Raw genomic sequence first — 18,178 nt, 5'->3', positions numbered from 1 at the left:
TTTTGCTGGGTGGTGCAGCTTGTAGCACCAGAAGGCCCTGTCCCACACTGGATCTCTAAATAAATTATCTTCCAAATTACCTTGTGGGATGACAGCCCAACATTTCCAAGAGGTTTCCATTTTTAAAGACAGGCAATTCCAATGGTCATGATATTCAATGGATCTACGGAAAGTCTGATCACCTGGCTGTACTTATATTCCCGAGGTATAGGCAGAGACTGAAGACTGCAGCACCAATTGTGAGGACCAAGAAGGTATGTACAAGGGAAGCACAGGAGCTCTTACAGGACTGCTTTGAATCGGACTGAGCTGTATCAGGGATTCATCTTCGAATTTGGATGAATATGCTGCAGTTGTTCACAACTTCATTAAAATCTATGTGGATGAGTGTGTGCCAAAGAAAACTTGCGTACATTCCTAAACCAAAAGCTGTGAATGAACCTGGAGGTTCATCGTCTGCTGAGGGCTGGATCTGTGGCATTTAAATCTGGCGATCCAGGTCTGTATAAGAAAACCAAGTATGACGTAAGGAGAGCTATTTCAAGAGCAAAGAAACAATTCCGAGAGAAGTTGGAGGCAACATTGGATGCATGTCAATTTTGGCAGGGTTTGCAGGACATTACTTCCTACAAAACCAAACCCAATAGCATGAATGCCAGTGATACTTCACTACCAGATGAGCACAACACCTTCTATGCCCACTTTGAAAGGGAGAATATAATTACAGCTGTGAAGATCCCTGCTGCACCTGCTGGCCCTGTGATTTCTGTCTCAGAGGCCTATGTCAGACTATCTCTCAAGAGGGTGAACTCCTGCAGGGTGGCAGGCCCTGATGGAGTACCTGGTAATGCTCTGAAAACATGTGCTTACCATCTGGTGGGAGTATTCAAGGACATTTTCAACCTCTCACTGCTACGTTCAGAAGTTCCCATCTGCTTTTAAAGGGCAACAATTATACCAGTGCCCAAGAAGAGTAGTGTGAGCTGTCTTAAGTGACTGTCGTCCAGTAGCACTCACATCTACAGTGATGAATTGCTTTTAGAGGTTGGTCATGACTAGAACCAACTCCTGCCTCAGCAAGGACCTGGACCCACTGCAACTTGCCTATCGCCACAACAGGTCTATACCTCCCTCTGCAATTGGATCGTCGATTTCCTAACCAGAAGACCACAGTCTGTGAGGATTGTTGATGATACCTCCTCCTCGCTGACGATCAACAATGGCATACTCGGCGGGGGGGGGGGGTGGTGTGTGCTTAGCCCACTGCTCCACTCTCTCCATTCCCATGACCGTATGGCTAGATATAGCTCAGAGTCCATCTGTAAGTTTACCGATGATATAACCATTGTTGGCAGAATCTTAAATGGAGATCAGAGGGAGTACAGGAGCGAGATATATCGGCTAGTTGAAAGATGCTGCAGCAACAACCTTGGACTCAACATCAGTAAGACCAAATAGCTGATTGTGGACTTCAAGAAGGGTAAGATGAAGGAACACGAATCAATCCTCATAATGGGATCAGAAGTGGAGAGAGTGAGCAATTTCAAGTTACTGGGTGTCAAGGTCTGTAGCTCTCACCTGGTCCCAACATGTCAGTGCAGCTATAAAGAAGGCAAGACAGTGGCTACATTTCATTTGGAGTTTGAGGAGATTTGGCTTGTCACCTTAAACTCTAGAAAACTTCTATAGATGTACCGTGGAGAGCATTCTGACAGGCTGTATCACTGTCTGGTATGGGGGGGGGGTGGTTTGGGTGGGTGGGCTACTGCACAGAATCAAAAGGAGCTACAGAAAGTTGTTAAGTTAGTCAGCTTCATCATGGGTACTAGCCTCCGTAGTATCCAAGACATTGAAAAGGAGCAGTGCCTCAGTGTCCATTATTAAGGACCCCCATCACCCAGAATATGCCCTCTTCTTATTGTTACCATCAAGAAGGGGGTACAGAAGCCTGAAGGCACACACTCAGTGATTCAGGAACAGCTTCGTCCCCTTTGTCATCCAATTTCTAAATGGACATTAAACCCATGAACACTACCTCACATTGTTTTATGTCATTTTCTGTTTTTGCACTATATTTAATTTAACTGTTAATATACACATATATATATACTTGCTATAATTGACTTACTTATTTTTTTCTAAATTATCATGTATTGCATTTATTGCATCTGCTAAGTTAACAAATTTCACAGGATACTATATGTCTGTGATATTAAACCTGCTTCTGATTCTGATTCTGATATGTTGTATGGCAAAGTCAAAGTACCATTTGCCACAAAATTTACTCCACTGTTGTCTTTTAATGACTTTTATTCTTAATGTTCCAGGTCATTCTTGTGTCTGATCCATCTGTATTCCCTCACAAAGGGCTACAGATCTGAATCCCTCCATAAGATGAAATCTGGTTCACTCTTGGAATCAGGTTCTTTTTAAATGTTGTAAGGGTCAAAATATGTGTACCCAACCAACTGAATTCTGGGATTAGCCAATTCCCTAAGCGAAGTGATCAAAAATGAAAGATAGGAAAATTCCTCAGAAACACTTGAAAGAACTTTAACATCTTTAGTTCTGCAGATCCAGATGGCAAGTTCGCAACAGAAATTACCATCAGTAACTTAGCACTGTTCCATTGAAAAGATTAGTATTTCTAATGATAATAGTTCTCCGGTAGATTTCAAGACAAGACTGATAGTAAATGCATGTGAACCAACACTTATAATGTTGGTCACAAACAAGAGAAAACCTGCAAAGGCTGGAAATCCAAGCAACACACAAAATGCTAGAGGAATTCAGCAGGCCTGGCAGTATCTATGGAAACAGACAATGCTGGAGGAACTCAGCAGGCCTGATGAAGGGTCCCTGTCCTGAGGAAGGGTCTCAGCTCGAAGAGTCGATTGTTTACTCCTTTCCATTGATACTGCCTGGTCTGCTGAGTTCCTTCAGCATTTTGTGTGTGTTGCTTATAATGTTGGTGTACAATGAAACTTCTATTTTACTGGGAATGCAAGTCAAATGTGGAGTTGCAGCAGCATCCGGGAGAGACTCTGGGAGAGGCAGAGAAAGTTTCTCCATCAGGCCCTTTGTATCAGAGTCAGTTGGACAACTACAGTTTCAAAATGAATTACAATCCAACTCCAATGTCTTACATTAATCTTAGAGTTGTAGTGACTCAAGTGATCTTGTGAGTGGGAATCTTGAGATGGGTTGGGTTTAAAACTCAACTTTGTTGTTGGTTGCTGGAAATATTGCAGCATTGCAAAGTTCAAAGTAGATTTTATTATCAGATTACATAGATGTCATCACATACTACCCTGAGATTCATTTTTCCGCAGGCAAACTCAGCAAATCTAAGAACAGTAACTATAACAGGATTAATGAAAGATCTACCAGAAGACAATAAACTATGCAGATGCAGATATAAATAAATAGCAATAAATAACGAGAACATGAAATAACAACATAAAGAGTACTTAAAGTGAGATCATAGTTGTGGGAACATCTCAATGGATGGGCAAGTGAGTGTAGTTAATCCCTTTTGTCACAACCATGGATTCGGCAACCCAGTAGATGCGGCAATTGTGCTTGTGAATCTGCACATGTCAGGTAATTATTATTTAATCGTGATAGTATTTAACTCCATTCTTGTCATCATTGTGCTTGTTAAGACTTGGACAGAGCATAGCTAAGCTTCACTGCTGTTTTGCATTCGGCCTTCTCTGAGCCATTGGACTTTCAAAATCAACTGACTCTGGAGACTAGCAATATTTCTTTAATGCTTGGATATTCTTTTCAGCCGCAGAGTAGGCTTCGTTTCCCTTTTGAAAGTTTTAGTTAACGGCCCTGTTTGGCCTTGCGTTTATTGTTTAATTTTCCCTTTTTCGATTTAAAGTCTGTGAACTATCGACCTGCTTCAGTGTCTCTCACTCCACACTTGGGCCATATCCGAACTGTGGTGACACCTTTTGTTCATGAGTCTGATGGTTGAGGGGTAGTAACTGTTCCTGAACCTGGTGGTGTGAGTCCTGAGGCTCTTGTAACTTCTACCTGATGGCAGCAGTGAGAAAAGAGCAAGGCCCGGATGGTAAGGATCTCTGATAATGGATGCAGATTTCCTAAGACAGTGTTTCATGGAGATGTGCTCAGTCATTGGGAGGGCTTTATCTGTGTTGTACAGGCCAAATCCATGGATTTTCTGTTTAAAGGCATTGGTGTTTCCATACTAGGCCATGAAACAGCCAATCACTACATTCTTCACTACACTTTCTATAGTAAGTTGTCAGAGCTTTTGATGATGTGCCAAATCTGCACAGACTCCTAAAGAAGTAGAGGCACTGTTGTGCTTTCTTCGTAATTGCTTTTACTTGCTGGGTCCAGGGCAGGTCCTCTGAACCAGTAACACCAAGGAACTTAAAGTTGTTAACCCTCTCTACCTCTGAGGACTGGCTCATGGACCTCTGGTACCCTCTCCTGAAGTCTACAATCAGTTCCTTGGCCTTGCTGACACTGAGTGAGAGGTTGTGGTTATGACATCACTCAGCAAAAATTTCAATCTCCCTCCTGTATGCTGATTCATCACCACTTTTTATTTGGCCACTTGAACATTGTGTTGGAGCTGTGCTTAGCCACACAGTCATAGATGTAAAGCAAGTCGAGCAAGGGGTCTAAGCATAGAGCCCCATGGTGCACCTGTGCTGATGAAGATCGTGGAAGATGTGTTCTTGCCAATCTGAATGGATTGGGGTCTACAGGTGAGGAAATACAGAATCCAATTGCACAAGGAGGTATTCAGGGCAAGCTCTTGGAGCTTATTGCAAACAGGAGAAAATCTGCAGATGCTGGAAATCCGAGCAGCACACAAAAATTGCTGGAGGAACTCAGCAGGCCAGGCAGCATCTATGGAAAAAAACACAGTTGAGGTTTTGGGCCGAAATCCTTCAGCAGGACTGGAGGGAAAAAGTGGAGATTATTGATAAGTTTTGAGGGGATCATGGTATTAAATGCTGAGCAGTAATCCATAAAGATCATCCTGATGCACGCGTCTTTGCTGTCTAGGGTTGTGTGAGGAGCCAATAAGATGCCATCTGCTGTGGACCTGTTGCTCCGGTAGGCATATTGGAGTGGTTCAAGTTGCCTCTCAGGCAGGAGCTGATAAATATTTCATCACCAGCCTCTCAAAACACTTCATCGCTGTGGACAGAACTGCAGCTGAGCACTAGTCATTGAGACAGATCACCACGCTCAACTTGGGCACCAGTATAATTGGAGCCTGCTTGAAATAGTTGGGGACCACATACTGCTGAAGTAAGATGTTAAAGATATCAGTGAACACACCAGCCGCTTGGTCAGCACATGACTTCAGCAGCCAGGTACCCCATCCAGTCTGGATGCTGTTTTTGGATTCACTCTCTTGAAGGCAGCACACAGGTCAGCTTTAGATACTGAGATCAAAGGATCATTGGGAGATGTGGGGACTTCGCGATTGTTCCTCCATGTTCTGATAGTCAAGGCGAGCATTCTGATACATTGCTTAAATCTCTTGTTCTGATAAGAAGCAAGGCTCTTTGCCAATTTGCTGATGCCCATCTTGCACTGTCTCGGTGTCAAAAGACAAAAACAAAGACACTCTTGCAAAATAACAATCAACAATTTTAATAAAGGAAAACAGAGTACCTTTAGGTCCAGGTCGGAAATAACCAGTGATACCAGGCTCTCCTGGACGACCTGGGGGGCCTGGTTGCCCAGGGAAACCTGGGTTTCCTGACACTCCTGGGAATCCCTTCATACCAGAAGGCCCTGAAGGTCCACGGTCTCCCGGGAATCCTTTTTGCCCTGGAAAACCTGCAAGAAGGTCAATTCATCTTTTAATGTCAAACCTTGGCCAGGAAGGTGTGAAAGCATCATTTTGGCTCTGACAAAGCAACGAACACATTCAGCAATTTGGTTGCTCTTTACTGGTTATGAGGTTAGCATGTACTGTGGTGACAAATTCACTCTCTTTTCTTTTTGCCTATTAGTGCCCTCCTGCTTCCTAGTCAGCATGATGGAAAATTCAGTGCAGTTCCTGTCATGTCCGGGTGTTCTAGCCTGCATTTAGTCTATGGTATTGAAGTTTCCAACCATCCTACAACATTTTACACAGTAGTCTCTAGTTATGTGGAAACTGAGTGAGTGTTGACAATAGAGTCTATTCCTACCCTCCCCAAAGCTCACATATATTCTCACTAACCTTTGAGAGCTTTTCTTCTCCCTCCCACCTCTGACCTCTCCTGTGGCCTCGCATTCAGCATTACCTCTGAGGACATCACCTTGCTCAACCGACCTGAGCTGAAACCTGGGAGCGCTTGGTTTTACTGATATAATTCCATAATGGAAAATTCAAAATGGTTCAAACTCATGTTCAAACAGAATCCATACCAAAATAACAAGTATATATGGGGCTTGAATTCTTTAAAATTACTTTTGGTTCAGCTTTGGTTTTCTTTTGCTGAGCAACTGAGTTCCTCCAGTAGTTTGTGGGGGTTTTTTGTTCCAAATACCAGCATCTGCAGTCTCTTTTGTCTCCATCAATTACAATACCATAGTGGTTTTCTTTTACTGAGAATACTGACTGCCTGGATGCCCTCTCCCTCAGACTGAACAATGTCACTAAAATTTTGTGCAAATACCACTCAGTGATGGTTATGGAAAGACCATATTGCAAGCGTTTTGTGAGGATAAGGACCCAATGCAGTTTATCATCCCTACAGCTTCCTTGCTAATCACATCTTGCATTGCCATTTGCATTTTTCCCGAGCTGACACTGAAGGTAGATCACCTTGAAAGCGGGAGGTACCCAAATGACTTTACAGTAAGGTCAGACTACCCGTGGACATAGATGAAGTACATCCTATAAAGGTTGTCTTGATTTGACATCATCAAAATCAGTGAGATGGATTCATAAGTCCTCCAAAATGCACAAAATATAGCTACTGTTTGGTCTTTTTGATGACTTCAGGAATTTATTTATCTGGATTCCTTAAATTCAGCAAACTAACTACAAGTCACTAGCTGATATCTGGTGCACTCAGATGTAGCAGCCACTCTGGATCCAAGCAAGGGTGTACTTACTCATCGGGTGTACTTACTCATCTTGTGTATCTTTTTTACGATCGCCTGTCACTACTGAATGCTAAGAACATCAAGTACTGCATGACCATCCCTTAGCTCTCACTCCACCCTACTGAAACAGATGGAGTTCCCAGATTAAGGGTTATCTCAAGAGGCAATTTAACATTTGTATTATTGGACAACTGCTTGTCTTCCAACTGACAGATGTCTGGTTCCTCATGTTGTCATAGCTGGTGGAGCTTAGCCCCTTCTATTAAATGATCCCAATAACTTGCATCTCAAATAGCCTCCTACAACCAAGCCCAGCTTTCACATGTGGGTTAGCTAGTAAGCCTGGCAGAACTGTTTCTACTGACAAGAGAATGGGCTGGAACGTTAAAACAAGTCATTTTGGGCAGATGGGGCTCATCAGCTGTGGTTGGGAGCTCATCTAAGAGAAGGAAAATGCTATTTCAAACCTCTGCTACTCTGCAGCTATACCCGTTCATGGGGAAGGCTTCAGGAGTAAACCCAAAGAAACACCTGGAGCTGGAGTCGTCCCTGAAGCAGTCCAACATTGAGTTCAATGCTGATTAGCAACTCCTGCAATGTCTCTGGTGGTAGCTATATCAGTCTCCGCTGTTCGCTTGGATCTATTAGCTGTATGGAGAGGGGAGCCTGCTGCATGGGCAACAGCTTGCTCTCCATATCGCACTGCCCAGGCTTGTGTATCACATAGACATCTAGGACATGATATCCAAGGCCTATCTCAACCAACGGAGGGCTTCAACAATCATCCCTGAAAATGCATTGAATCATACACCTGGGGGACAAGGAGATAGGTTGGACAAAATTTCGCAAACTGAATGAAGGAAGGTGCTTTCTGGAACTTCCGTCAAATTCTGTCATGTTGAATTATGCATAATGTGGCTTTGAAATTAACATTTTGAAATGAAGACAAATATTCGGTTGGGAATATTATTTGGCGATAGGACTATAACATTATAATTACAACTTGGCAGCTGTGCCCCAGTGTAATGAGCTTCCACTCTGTACTCAAAATTGCATGGTAAAAGCCCCAAGGTAAAAAAAAATTAAACGGTTTGTTTTCTGATTTCCTGTTCACCAATAGATGTTGTGTATCACTGAAAATCTGATATATGCTCTTGGCAAACAAAGTATGGGACATAAAGTTGGAAAATTGCTCCTCAATTTGCTTGTGATTTCTTTCGAATTGTAAAAAATCCTGCAAGATTAGGATTTCTCTTCATTTCTTATACTGTTGCCTGCACAGAAAGCTCTACGAGGGCTCAGCAGGTAAATTAAAATGTTTTTTAGATTTAGAGACAGAGCATGGTAACAGACCCTTCTAGTTTAATGAGCGAGCAGCACTCAATTAACCTACTAACCTATCCATCTCTAGAATGTGGGAGGAAACAGGTGCACCAGGAGGAAACCCATGTACAAACTCTTAGAGACAGCGATGGGAACTGAACCAGGGTCGCTGGCACTGTAATAGCTCCCACCCCTGCGATACGCTTGATGTGCATTTTGGTTGCACAAAATCAGAAGACTCCAGGTTTGATCCTGATCAACAGGGAGATGTCCTGAGCATCATACTAGTAGAATATGAGACTATTGGAGGACGAAGGAATTAAGCTCACTTCATGTTGCAACACTCACTGTGCAGTTTCACACATTAACAGTAACTCTCGGGCTGATCACTGCCATCTGTGATAGAGTTAGCGCAATATTATTGTTCTCGGGATGATGAAGGATAGAGGGTGGAAATTAGGAATGACAGCCAAAAAGAGTCTAATGAGAGGTTCCAGATCTTAAACTCTCTGCAAATGCAGGCTGACCTGCTGGGTTTTTATGGCCCTTTTATTTGTTATTTCAGATTCCCAGAATCTGTTATTTTTGGGTTTTCAGCCATCTCCCATGTAGCTTAAACTTTATGAAAGGTAATGCCAAGCCACCGTTTAAAAGTTCTTCCAGTTTAGTGAAGGAAAGCAGCTGTTAGATGATCAATCTAGGAGCACTGTTATTGTTTAAAACAGAAACACCTTCCACTGGATGAAATAACCAAACGCACCCCAAGGATCAAGACAAGTACAGCTGGTGAACACCGCATAGCCTTGTATTAGAACTCCAGAGTTCTGTATCCTTTATGGCTGGTCCTCGGTATCAGCCTCTGAGCTCAATTGCACCCACAAAACAGGAACCGCTAAGACAGCACTAAGTTTCCTCTAACATGGAAACTGAGAGTTGAAAGAGGCTACAGAGGGTTGTCGCCTCAGCCAGCTCCATCACAGGCACAAGCCTCCCTACCACTGAGGACATCTTCTAAAGATACTCACCATCCCGGACGTGGCCTCTCCTCATTACTGCCATCAGGGAGGAGCTTGACGACACACATTCAGTGTTTTAGGAGAAACTTCTTCCCTAACACCCACTGATTTCTGAACGTTCCCTGAACCGGTGAACACTATTTATTTTAATTTCATTTCTTATGGTAATTTAAGAGAAATTTTTTTATGCCCTGCGCTATATTGCCACCACAAAACAACAAGTTTCATGACTGTGTCAGTGATAATAAACCTGATTCTGATTCTGAGGATAGCTTATTACATGTCAAACTTGCTAACTGTAAAGGGGCAGGACCTGCTCATCTGTTCAATGGGTGGAAAAAAAATCACATTTAAAGTCAGGCAGTCTAGGAACTTTATATAAGTAGATTAGATATAGAAACAATAACTTATAAGTCATAAAAAGCAAATTATTGATAAGAATGAGCATGAATATCACCCGATCAGACATTGCTAATACTAACACAAATATTTAAGCCATTATGTTAAGAAGCCAGGGCAATTTGCAAACAAGTGTCACATCAACAGTCTGGCAGCAATTTATCCATGTTAATTTACAAGAAATGCTCACTGCCATGGCTGACCAACCACAGTTTTAGCCGGAAGCATGATTACAGTGGAGCCTGCTCATTTTCTTGGAAAAATATTGGTGTATTATGATTTTGTTATTTAATTCCAAATGATGGGGGTAATCTTCATATCAGGGTGTAAGGAGAGGTATGGAGGATGTACTGATTCCCACAAGGTTACGGTCAGGAAGGTTGTCTGATTTTAAGAAGTCAGTTGCAGAGGTAAATAAAAGGATCAAGCAACATACATCAAAGTTGCTGGTGAACGCAGCAGGCCAGGCAGCATCTCTAGGAAGAGGTAGAGTCCTGACGAAGGATCTCGGCCCGAAACGTTGACTGTACCTTTTCCTAGAGATGCTGCCTGGCCTGCTGCGTTCCCCAGCAACTTTGATGTGTGTTACTTGCATTTCCAGCATCTGCAGAATTCCTCGTGTTTGCGTAAATAAAAGGATCCTTTTCTTTAGCTATGTACTCCTACCCGTAAAGCAACATTGTTTCTTCCTCAGTCATCTTCCACAGGTTTGAAATACTCATCGTGGCAGTCCCCTCAACTTGACCTAAGTGCCCACCTCACTCTGTTACAACCCCTCTTGTCCTGGAACTGTGAAGACTGGACTTTCTCTGATCGACTGAAAGAGTATGCACCTCCCCCACAAAAGAAGTGTTGAAACTGTAATTAAAAGCTGATAATAAGCGGGCTCCACTCTATAGGCAGAACGCATAGGCAGCAAGGACTTCGGCTTTATGAAGCAGGTGGGTTAAGTCAGTTTGCTTTAAGCTACGCAAAGTCCCTCTCACCTTCACAGCCTACATGTAGAGACCACACCCGATTCGATTGAGCCCAGATATGGAAATTTGGTAGATGAAACAGAAACATGCAGAAATACAACAAATGTGAACAAATGAACAGAGACAGTCAAATAATAATGGAAGAATTTCCCTTTAAAAAATTACTGAGAGATGACAAACTAATCCCTTCCCCGCAATAGGACATATAACCACAGACCTGGAATCTAATCAGAAGGTGTCAAAGAAAATACCATCATTAACCTTTCCTGAAAAAACAAACCACGGAACTCCAGTTCCATCATTGGTACCCGAGGTGCAGCAGAGTAAATTTTCCTCAGTTAGTCCATATTTTTTCTTTGTTTTCAGGGTGAGAGTGTCACTGGTAAGACAAGTACTTACTGCCCATCCTTAATTGCCTTGGAGAAGGTGGTGGGTGTTCATTGAACTGTTATAGTCCAAACTCACCATTTTTTGCTCACCAGTCAGAGAAAAATCTTGGAGAGATACCAGGAGCATTTGTGAAGAGAAACTGGAGCAAGAAATCTTTAGTAATCCGTATTGGATTAGGATACCTGGTGATTGAATCAGAATATTTTATGCTCCTCTAATCTCCCTGCATCTATCTGCTACCTGATGATAAATCCTTCTCCTTTTCCAGATGAAAAATGATTACTGCATTTCGCATTTGAACCCATCCTCTAAATACAACATAAGTGCAAACTGAAGGTTTGTCTGCACAATTCAGGAACTGTCTGAGCTCTTCAGCATGGGGGTACTTGTGTGCAAGGAAGAAAATGAACTCGACAGGAACAATGCCTAACAAAGTAACACATGCAAAATGCTGGAGGAACTCAGTAGGTCAGGCAGCATCCATGGAAAGGAATAAACAGTCAATATTTGTGCTGACACCCTTCACCTGGTCCCAAAACATGAACTGTTTATTACTTTTTAGAGATGCTGCCTGTCCTACTGATTTCCTCCAGCATTTCATGTGTGTTACTCTGGATTTGCAGCATCTGCAGAATCACTTGTGTTTTTGCACTTAAGAGAGAATCATTTAACCTGCAGAAAGAAGTAAGTGCAGAGCTGACAGGGAGAGAGACTTGCTCTTTACCTCACATTGTGAGGCCTAAGCTATTTTAACTTCTCAACCACAAACTTTGTCTCCAAAGCAACACACACAAAATGCTGGAGGAGCTCAGCAGGCCAGGCAGCATCTATGGAAATGAGTGAACGTTCACCGTTTCGGGACGAGACCCTTCTTCAGGACATAGTCTTTGTCTCCAGTTTTGCAGAGAAGCCAATGACATGATATTGGAAGATTCGCTGAGAAAGAATCTTTAGCTGGATCTAATGCTGTGGGCTGGGATGGTGGATACCTCCAGATGTGATGAGGGTTGAATGGGAAAAAATCTGAGATGGAGGAGAGTGAGAAGCAGTACTTCTACTAGACTCCATATCAAGGAGTAGCTTTCATCCCCTGATGGATCAGGTGTTCCTGGCATCTTTCCATGATTCCCTATTACACAGAAGAAAATCAATCAATCACAGAGCAATGCTATTCAACTAACGTTTCCTCTGCTTTCCCCACATTATCATCAATTCTACCACTCACTTATGCGCTAGGGGCAATTAATCCACCAGCCCTCAAGTCTTTGGGATTTGCGTAGAGAGTAGAGTAGCCGATGGAAATCCACTTGGCCATAGGGAGGACATACAATATCCACACAGATAGTTCTGGAGCTCAGGATTGAACCTGGGGTTGCTGGTGTTGTGAGGCAGATTCACTACAAGCTGTGTCAAGGCCAAATCCAGGAATTAATGGCCCGATGCAAGAATTTCACCTAAAACTTTGTGAATTCCCTTCCTCCCGCAGAGGCTTTGTTCCTCTCGCAGACTGCTTATTGCTCCAGATTTCAGCATCTGCACATCCTTGTCTCTCCAGATGCTAAAGGTAAGACAATCACTAAAATCATGTCCATAACTGTCAAGCACCTTCAGACACTTTCTTCTTCCAGCTACACTGATCTCCATGCTACACTGTTGCATTCAACCTGAGAATGGGATTTTGGACATCAATCTCTCCAATTTCCAGTAATCTCTCCCCCTTCCCCTTCTCTCTTTTTCCAATCCCCGTTCTGGTTCACCTCTCACCCCTTCTCTCTCCTGCCCATCACCTCCACCTGTTGCCCCTCCCCCTTGCCTACTGTCCTCTCCTATCAGATTCTTTCTTCTTCAGCCTTTTGCCTCTTCCACCTATCATCCAGTGTCTTATTCATCCCCATCACCCATGCAGCCACCTTCCCCATCACATGATTTCACCTATCCTCTGCCAACTTGTACTCTTTCCCCTCACTTATTCGGTCATCTTCCCCCGTCCTTTCCAGTCCTGATAAAGGGTTTCAGCCCAAAAGATTGACTGCTTATTCCACTCCACAGAGGCTGCCTGACCTGCAGAGTTCCTCCAGCACTTTGTGTGTTTCTTTGTTGTACAACCTCCAAGATGTTAGTTTTATTATCTCTGTAATCTGCAATAGTGCCTTAACTGTGCCCATGGCCTGTTCTTCATCAAGTTATGGTATTGTGCACTGTTGTAATTATATGTTATAATTATGTGGTTTTTGTTAGTTTTTCAGTCTTGGTCTGTCCTGTGTTTCTGTGGTATCACACTGGAGGAATATTGTATCATTTCTTAATGCAATCCATTACTAAATGACAATAAAAGAGGACTGCATGTCCTCATAATCTAATAATCTAATCTAATAATCATTAAGGAGGAAAAGATATGATGATCCTTGAAGATCTGAACTTCAGTGAAAATTAAGGGAGTGCAGCAAACTGTGTGTTTTCTACCTTGAAAAGATTGCTGAATTTCTGCATCTTCTGTCATTAATTTTGATTGATTTTAAGCTCATCTTCTTCCTAAATGTTGGCAGGCAATAGATCTCCTCAATACTAAGTCCAGGCAGCAACCTGGTGAGCAGTTCTATTTGTAGTCCAAAAAATTTTCAGAATTCTGAGGGTTAGAATAATCACCATTCACCCCCTCCCCACCGCCTATCATTCGCCTTCCATTTGGGTGAGTTTTAGGGCCTTTCTTTAACAAGGTGCTTGCACGGAATATTAGACCACCTTCAGCCCCTTCCAATGTCTGCTACTGCAAGGCAACAGCGCAGCCAAATGCCAAGAGACAGTTGGAGTTAACACTACACCTTCTCCAAACCAAGGAACACACTCTGGAGACGAGCTGAGAAAATAATGGAAGGAAAGGGGAATTTAACATAAAAATATGTCTTATTTAAAATGTATGCAATATTTAAATACTTGCTGCCTTGTGATTATGTGGCTGAAATTTCCTTGAACATGAACCTGTGCTGCTTCATAATTCTGCGAAGCTCTGTGGTAGAATCTGGAGATAAAACTGCATACTTGTAAGCTGTCTCAGAATCATGCTCTTCAGACATGTATTCATTATACAGTGTAATCCTTTTTCTTACAGAATACCCCACATGCTTTAATCCTATAGGCTTAAGTGAAGTGTCCACTGTTTGCCAGAGGCTTTTTTTGGAAGCCATGAGTAAATAACTTGAGACTCACCTGGCCGTCCGGGCTCGCCGACCCTGCCCACTTCTCCCGTGAGACCCAGAGGAGGTGTCCCTGTGCTCGGACCTGGAGGTCCCGGCAAACCTGGGAGACCAGGGAAGCCTAGATCCCCTCTTTCACCTTTAGGGCTTTGACGTCCTGGCCTGCCATCAATACCTGGATGATTGTATTTTTAAAAAACAAGTTGATTAAAAGGATTAAGATTCAATATTGTGTTTGTTTAGTGAAATAACTATTCTGTAAAAGTTAATTTTAAAATCTCAAGTACAAGGTGTATATAGCAGTGAGATTAGTGGCAATCTCTTTGCTGTTAACTCCTCTTCTTCCTCAGATGTAATCAGAAATTAATTTATTATTTGCACAGGAAATTCTGGAGATCACCAGTACTGAAGGACAAGGCTTCCTTCAAGATGCACCTTCATGCAAAGCTCAAAATCCATTTTTGAGGCATTCTTTCAGCTCTTGTAAGGCATGAAAGTGCCCGGGACAGGCCTCTCATGGTCTGAGTCGACGTTCCCTCCCCTCCAGCTCCCCTTCCCGTCTCCAATGCTTAGCTCAAACGTTTTGTGACCATCTTGACCTGCTATTACCACCAACAACACCCCGTTCCCAATGAGCATTTAATGGCTCTGGGCCTGTACTCACTGGAATTTAGAAGAATGTGAGATATTTCATTGAAATTTAGTGAATATTGACAGGCCTAGATAGAGTGGATGTAGAAAGGATGTTTCCTATAGCAGGGAAGTCCAGGACCAGGGGCACAGAATAGAAGGATGTCCCTTTAGAACTGAGGTGAGGAGGAATTTCTTGAGCCAAAGGGTGGTGAATCTGTGGAATTCATTGGCACAGGCAGCTGTGAAGGCCAAATTATTGGATATATTTAAAGTGGAGGTTGATTGGTTCTTGATTAGTAAGGCCATCAAAGATTGCAGGGAGAAGGCAGGTAAATGGGAATGAGAGGGATAATAAAGCAATCATGATGGAATGGCAGAGTAGGCTCGATGGCTTAAGGACCTAATTCTGCTCCTATGTTTATGGTCTTATGGAAGTTTTTAAGACAAGCTAGCCCTAGGACCAGGCCCAGTTCCAACATGTGTAGCCCAGCCACGGTCTCCAAGTGTCAGGTACAGCCTCACTGGTGGACTTGAGGCTGCATGGCCCTGAAAGCACTGTGGAAGTTGCAGAAATGCAAAGGTTAACATGGTGTGCTGACCCAACATAGTGCAGACACCAAACAGCTCAACTGAACCTTTGAGAGACGGGCTTCCCTTTGTACTGACTTTCAGAATGTGGAAGTTCAGTGAGGCAAGAGTCAAGATAATAAGCTGACAGAGACAGTGTGCAGACATCGCTGCTGAACAGGGCCCTTGAAATCTGAATTCTCTTTTGTACAGTCTTTCTATTCGAGCCTGGGAACCAAGATCCCCAAGCATACCCGAACAAGATAAATATGTAAATGAAGGATTCTAGGGCAATAATTATTATTGGACAGTTAATTTACTAATTCCAATGGCCTTCAATACATAGATTAAATTGGTTATTAACAGCTGAAATATGTACTCTGATTGGTACTTAAATAACTAAATGATGGGATTAGAGAAATAATGCTTCTATTGGATCAATATTTGTATCCATCTAGTCAATTTCTATATAAAAGTCGCATTTCTTTGCTCAAGCTTCAGAGCTGTTCAATGAGAGAGGCTGAGCTTTTCTCTTTGAGTACAAGTCAATCAAGTGTGAGTGATAGACCGTGCGAGTTGTCAGAGTCTGGTTGTTTGGTGACAACAGCACCGAGGTTGGGTGCATGATGGACAGTGGGCACTTTGGCCTGCATCAATCCACCCAGCTTCATCACCTGGACATGAAATGATCAATGAGCACCAACTGACAACTACTCAGCTACTTCAGCTGCCAAATGATGAATATCTGATTGGGATTAAGATGAAAAAAACCTAACACCCTTTCGTGGGCAAACCTTGGCCCTCTTCACTGTACTTCAAGAACACTGCAAAGTGGAGACTGTTGCTAGTTTATGACTCACTCTTTGTTAACATCTCAATAATGTGCTAAGTTTCTGTAAATCAAAAGGTGGAGCATCAGAACAGATAGCATTTGACATTTTACCTCTTGGACCAGGCAAACCGGGGTTTCCTGGAGCTCCTTTCAATCCTGGTTTACCAGGTTGGCCAGGTTGACCTGGATTACCCTGAATAGCACCGTAGACATCTCCTGGGAGACCTTTCAGGCCTGGAGAACCGGGAAGACCTACTTTTCCAGCGGGACCTTCATTCCCATCCAATCCAGGAAGACCTGGTAGCCCATCATCACCTCGTGGTCCAGGAAACCCTGCAAGATTTCAAATATAAATTAAGTAAAACCTTGTCTTTGTTAGTAATGCAGGAGAGTTGCTACACCCATTGCAGTTAAGGAGTGCAGGAATTAAACCACCATTCAAAATCAATAATCTTTTCACAGCTATGAAAATTAACGATGGAATGATGGTCCACCATAATCTTCTCTCTCTAAAAGGAGGGAAGCCAGTTCCCTCATATATAGACCACAAAAAAAATGTCGTAGCTACTTACAGAAGAGCCAGATAGTGCCGCAAGATAGAGGCTAATATTTTAGAAGGCCTATGAAGATGATTGAATGGGTAGCCATTTCACAGAGTGTAAAATGCACATTCAACTGACATTGTGCTCTTAAGTAGAGATGAAAGATGAATTAAAAACAAGAGAAAATCTGCAGATGCTAGAAATCTAAGCAATAGACACAAAATGCTGGAGGAACTCAGAAGGCCAGGCCTGTAGAGTTCTTCCAGTATTTTATGAAAGATGAGTTTGTATTTTTGTTCTGTACAGTTTTTTTGAGGACTCTTTGTGAAATGGATGAACTGGTTTTTTTATGTTGTCAATTAATTTTCAATAATTGCTCCAGTTGTCCAACGTACCTCAAGTTTAATGCTTCAGGCCCCAAAGCCTTTCCTTAGACAGGAAAGTAAAAATTCCTTAATAACTTACAACGCGGAAGTCCCAGCTAAGCCAATGCTGCTTGATTAGTTGTACTGAAATGGCAGCAGAAGCCTGAGCGTAAACCCTGACGTAGCAGCATTTCAGCGGAGTAAAGGAAATTACAGTGGCATGAGAACGGAGTTGGCCAAGGTAAATTGGATGGAGATGCTGGCAGGGATGACAAAAGGGCAACAATGGTGTGAGTTTCTGGGAAAAATGAAGAAGGTGCAGGATAGATATATTCCAAAAACAAAGAAATACTCAAATGGAAAAATAGGGAAACCGTGGCTGACAAGGGAAGACAAAACTGATGTAAATGCAAAAGAGAGGGCATATAACAAAGCAAAAATTAAAGGGAAGACAGAGGACTGGGAAGCTTTTAAAAGCCGACAGAGACCAACTAAAAGAATCATTAGGAGGGAAAAGATGAAATATGAAAGCAAGCAAGCAAACAATATCAAAGTGGATAGTAAAAGCTTTTTCAAGAATGTAAAAAATAAAGGAGAGATGAGAGTGGATATAGGACCGCTAGAAAATGAGGCCGGAGAAATAATAACAGGAGCCAGGAGATGGAGGATGAACTCTATGAGTATTTTGCAGCAGTCTTCACTGTGGAAGATGCCAGCAGCGTGCTAGATGTTGAAGGGTGTGAGGGGAGAGAAGTGAATGCAGTTACTATTTCAAGGGGGAAGTTGCTCAAAATGCTGAAAGACCTAAGGGTACATAAGTCACCCGGACCAGATGAACTACA

General features: G+C 42.7%; 1 protein-coding gene across 4 annotated transcripts in view; it reads right to left on the bottom strand.

Annotated features, from left to right (window-relative positions):
• The window catches only part of col4a6 (collagen, type IV, alpha 6), a 469,192-nt gene that overhangs the window by 64,707 nt on the left and 386,307 nt on the right, over positions 1-18,178 (bottom strand). For all 4 annotated transcript variants that reach the window (XM_063061061.1, XM_063061062.1, XM_063061060.1 and 1 more), the window contains 3 exons: positions 16,541-16,762; positions 14,411-14,572; positions 5,671-5,838 (listed from right to left, as the gene is read on the bottom strand). In XM_063061061.1, coding sequence (XP_062917131.1) covers positions 5,671-5,838; positions 14,411-14,572; positions 16,541-16,762 — 552 coding nt within the window. The remainder of the gene's footprint in view (positions 1-5,670; positions 5,839-14,410; positions 14,573-16,540; positions 16,763-18,178) is intronic.

The sequence above is a fragment of the Mobula hypostoma genome, chromosome 10, assembly GCF_963921235.1.
Source record: "Mobula hypostoma chromosome 10, sMobHyp1.1, whole genome shotgun sequence".
Taxonomy (NCBI): domain Eukaryota; kingdom Metazoa; phylum Chordata; class Chondrichthyes; order Myliobatiformes; family Myliobatidae; genus Mobula; species Mobula hypostoma.
The sequence above is the reverse complement of the archived record's forward strand: the minus strand, read 5'-3'. Positions and strand labels throughout refer to the sequence as shown.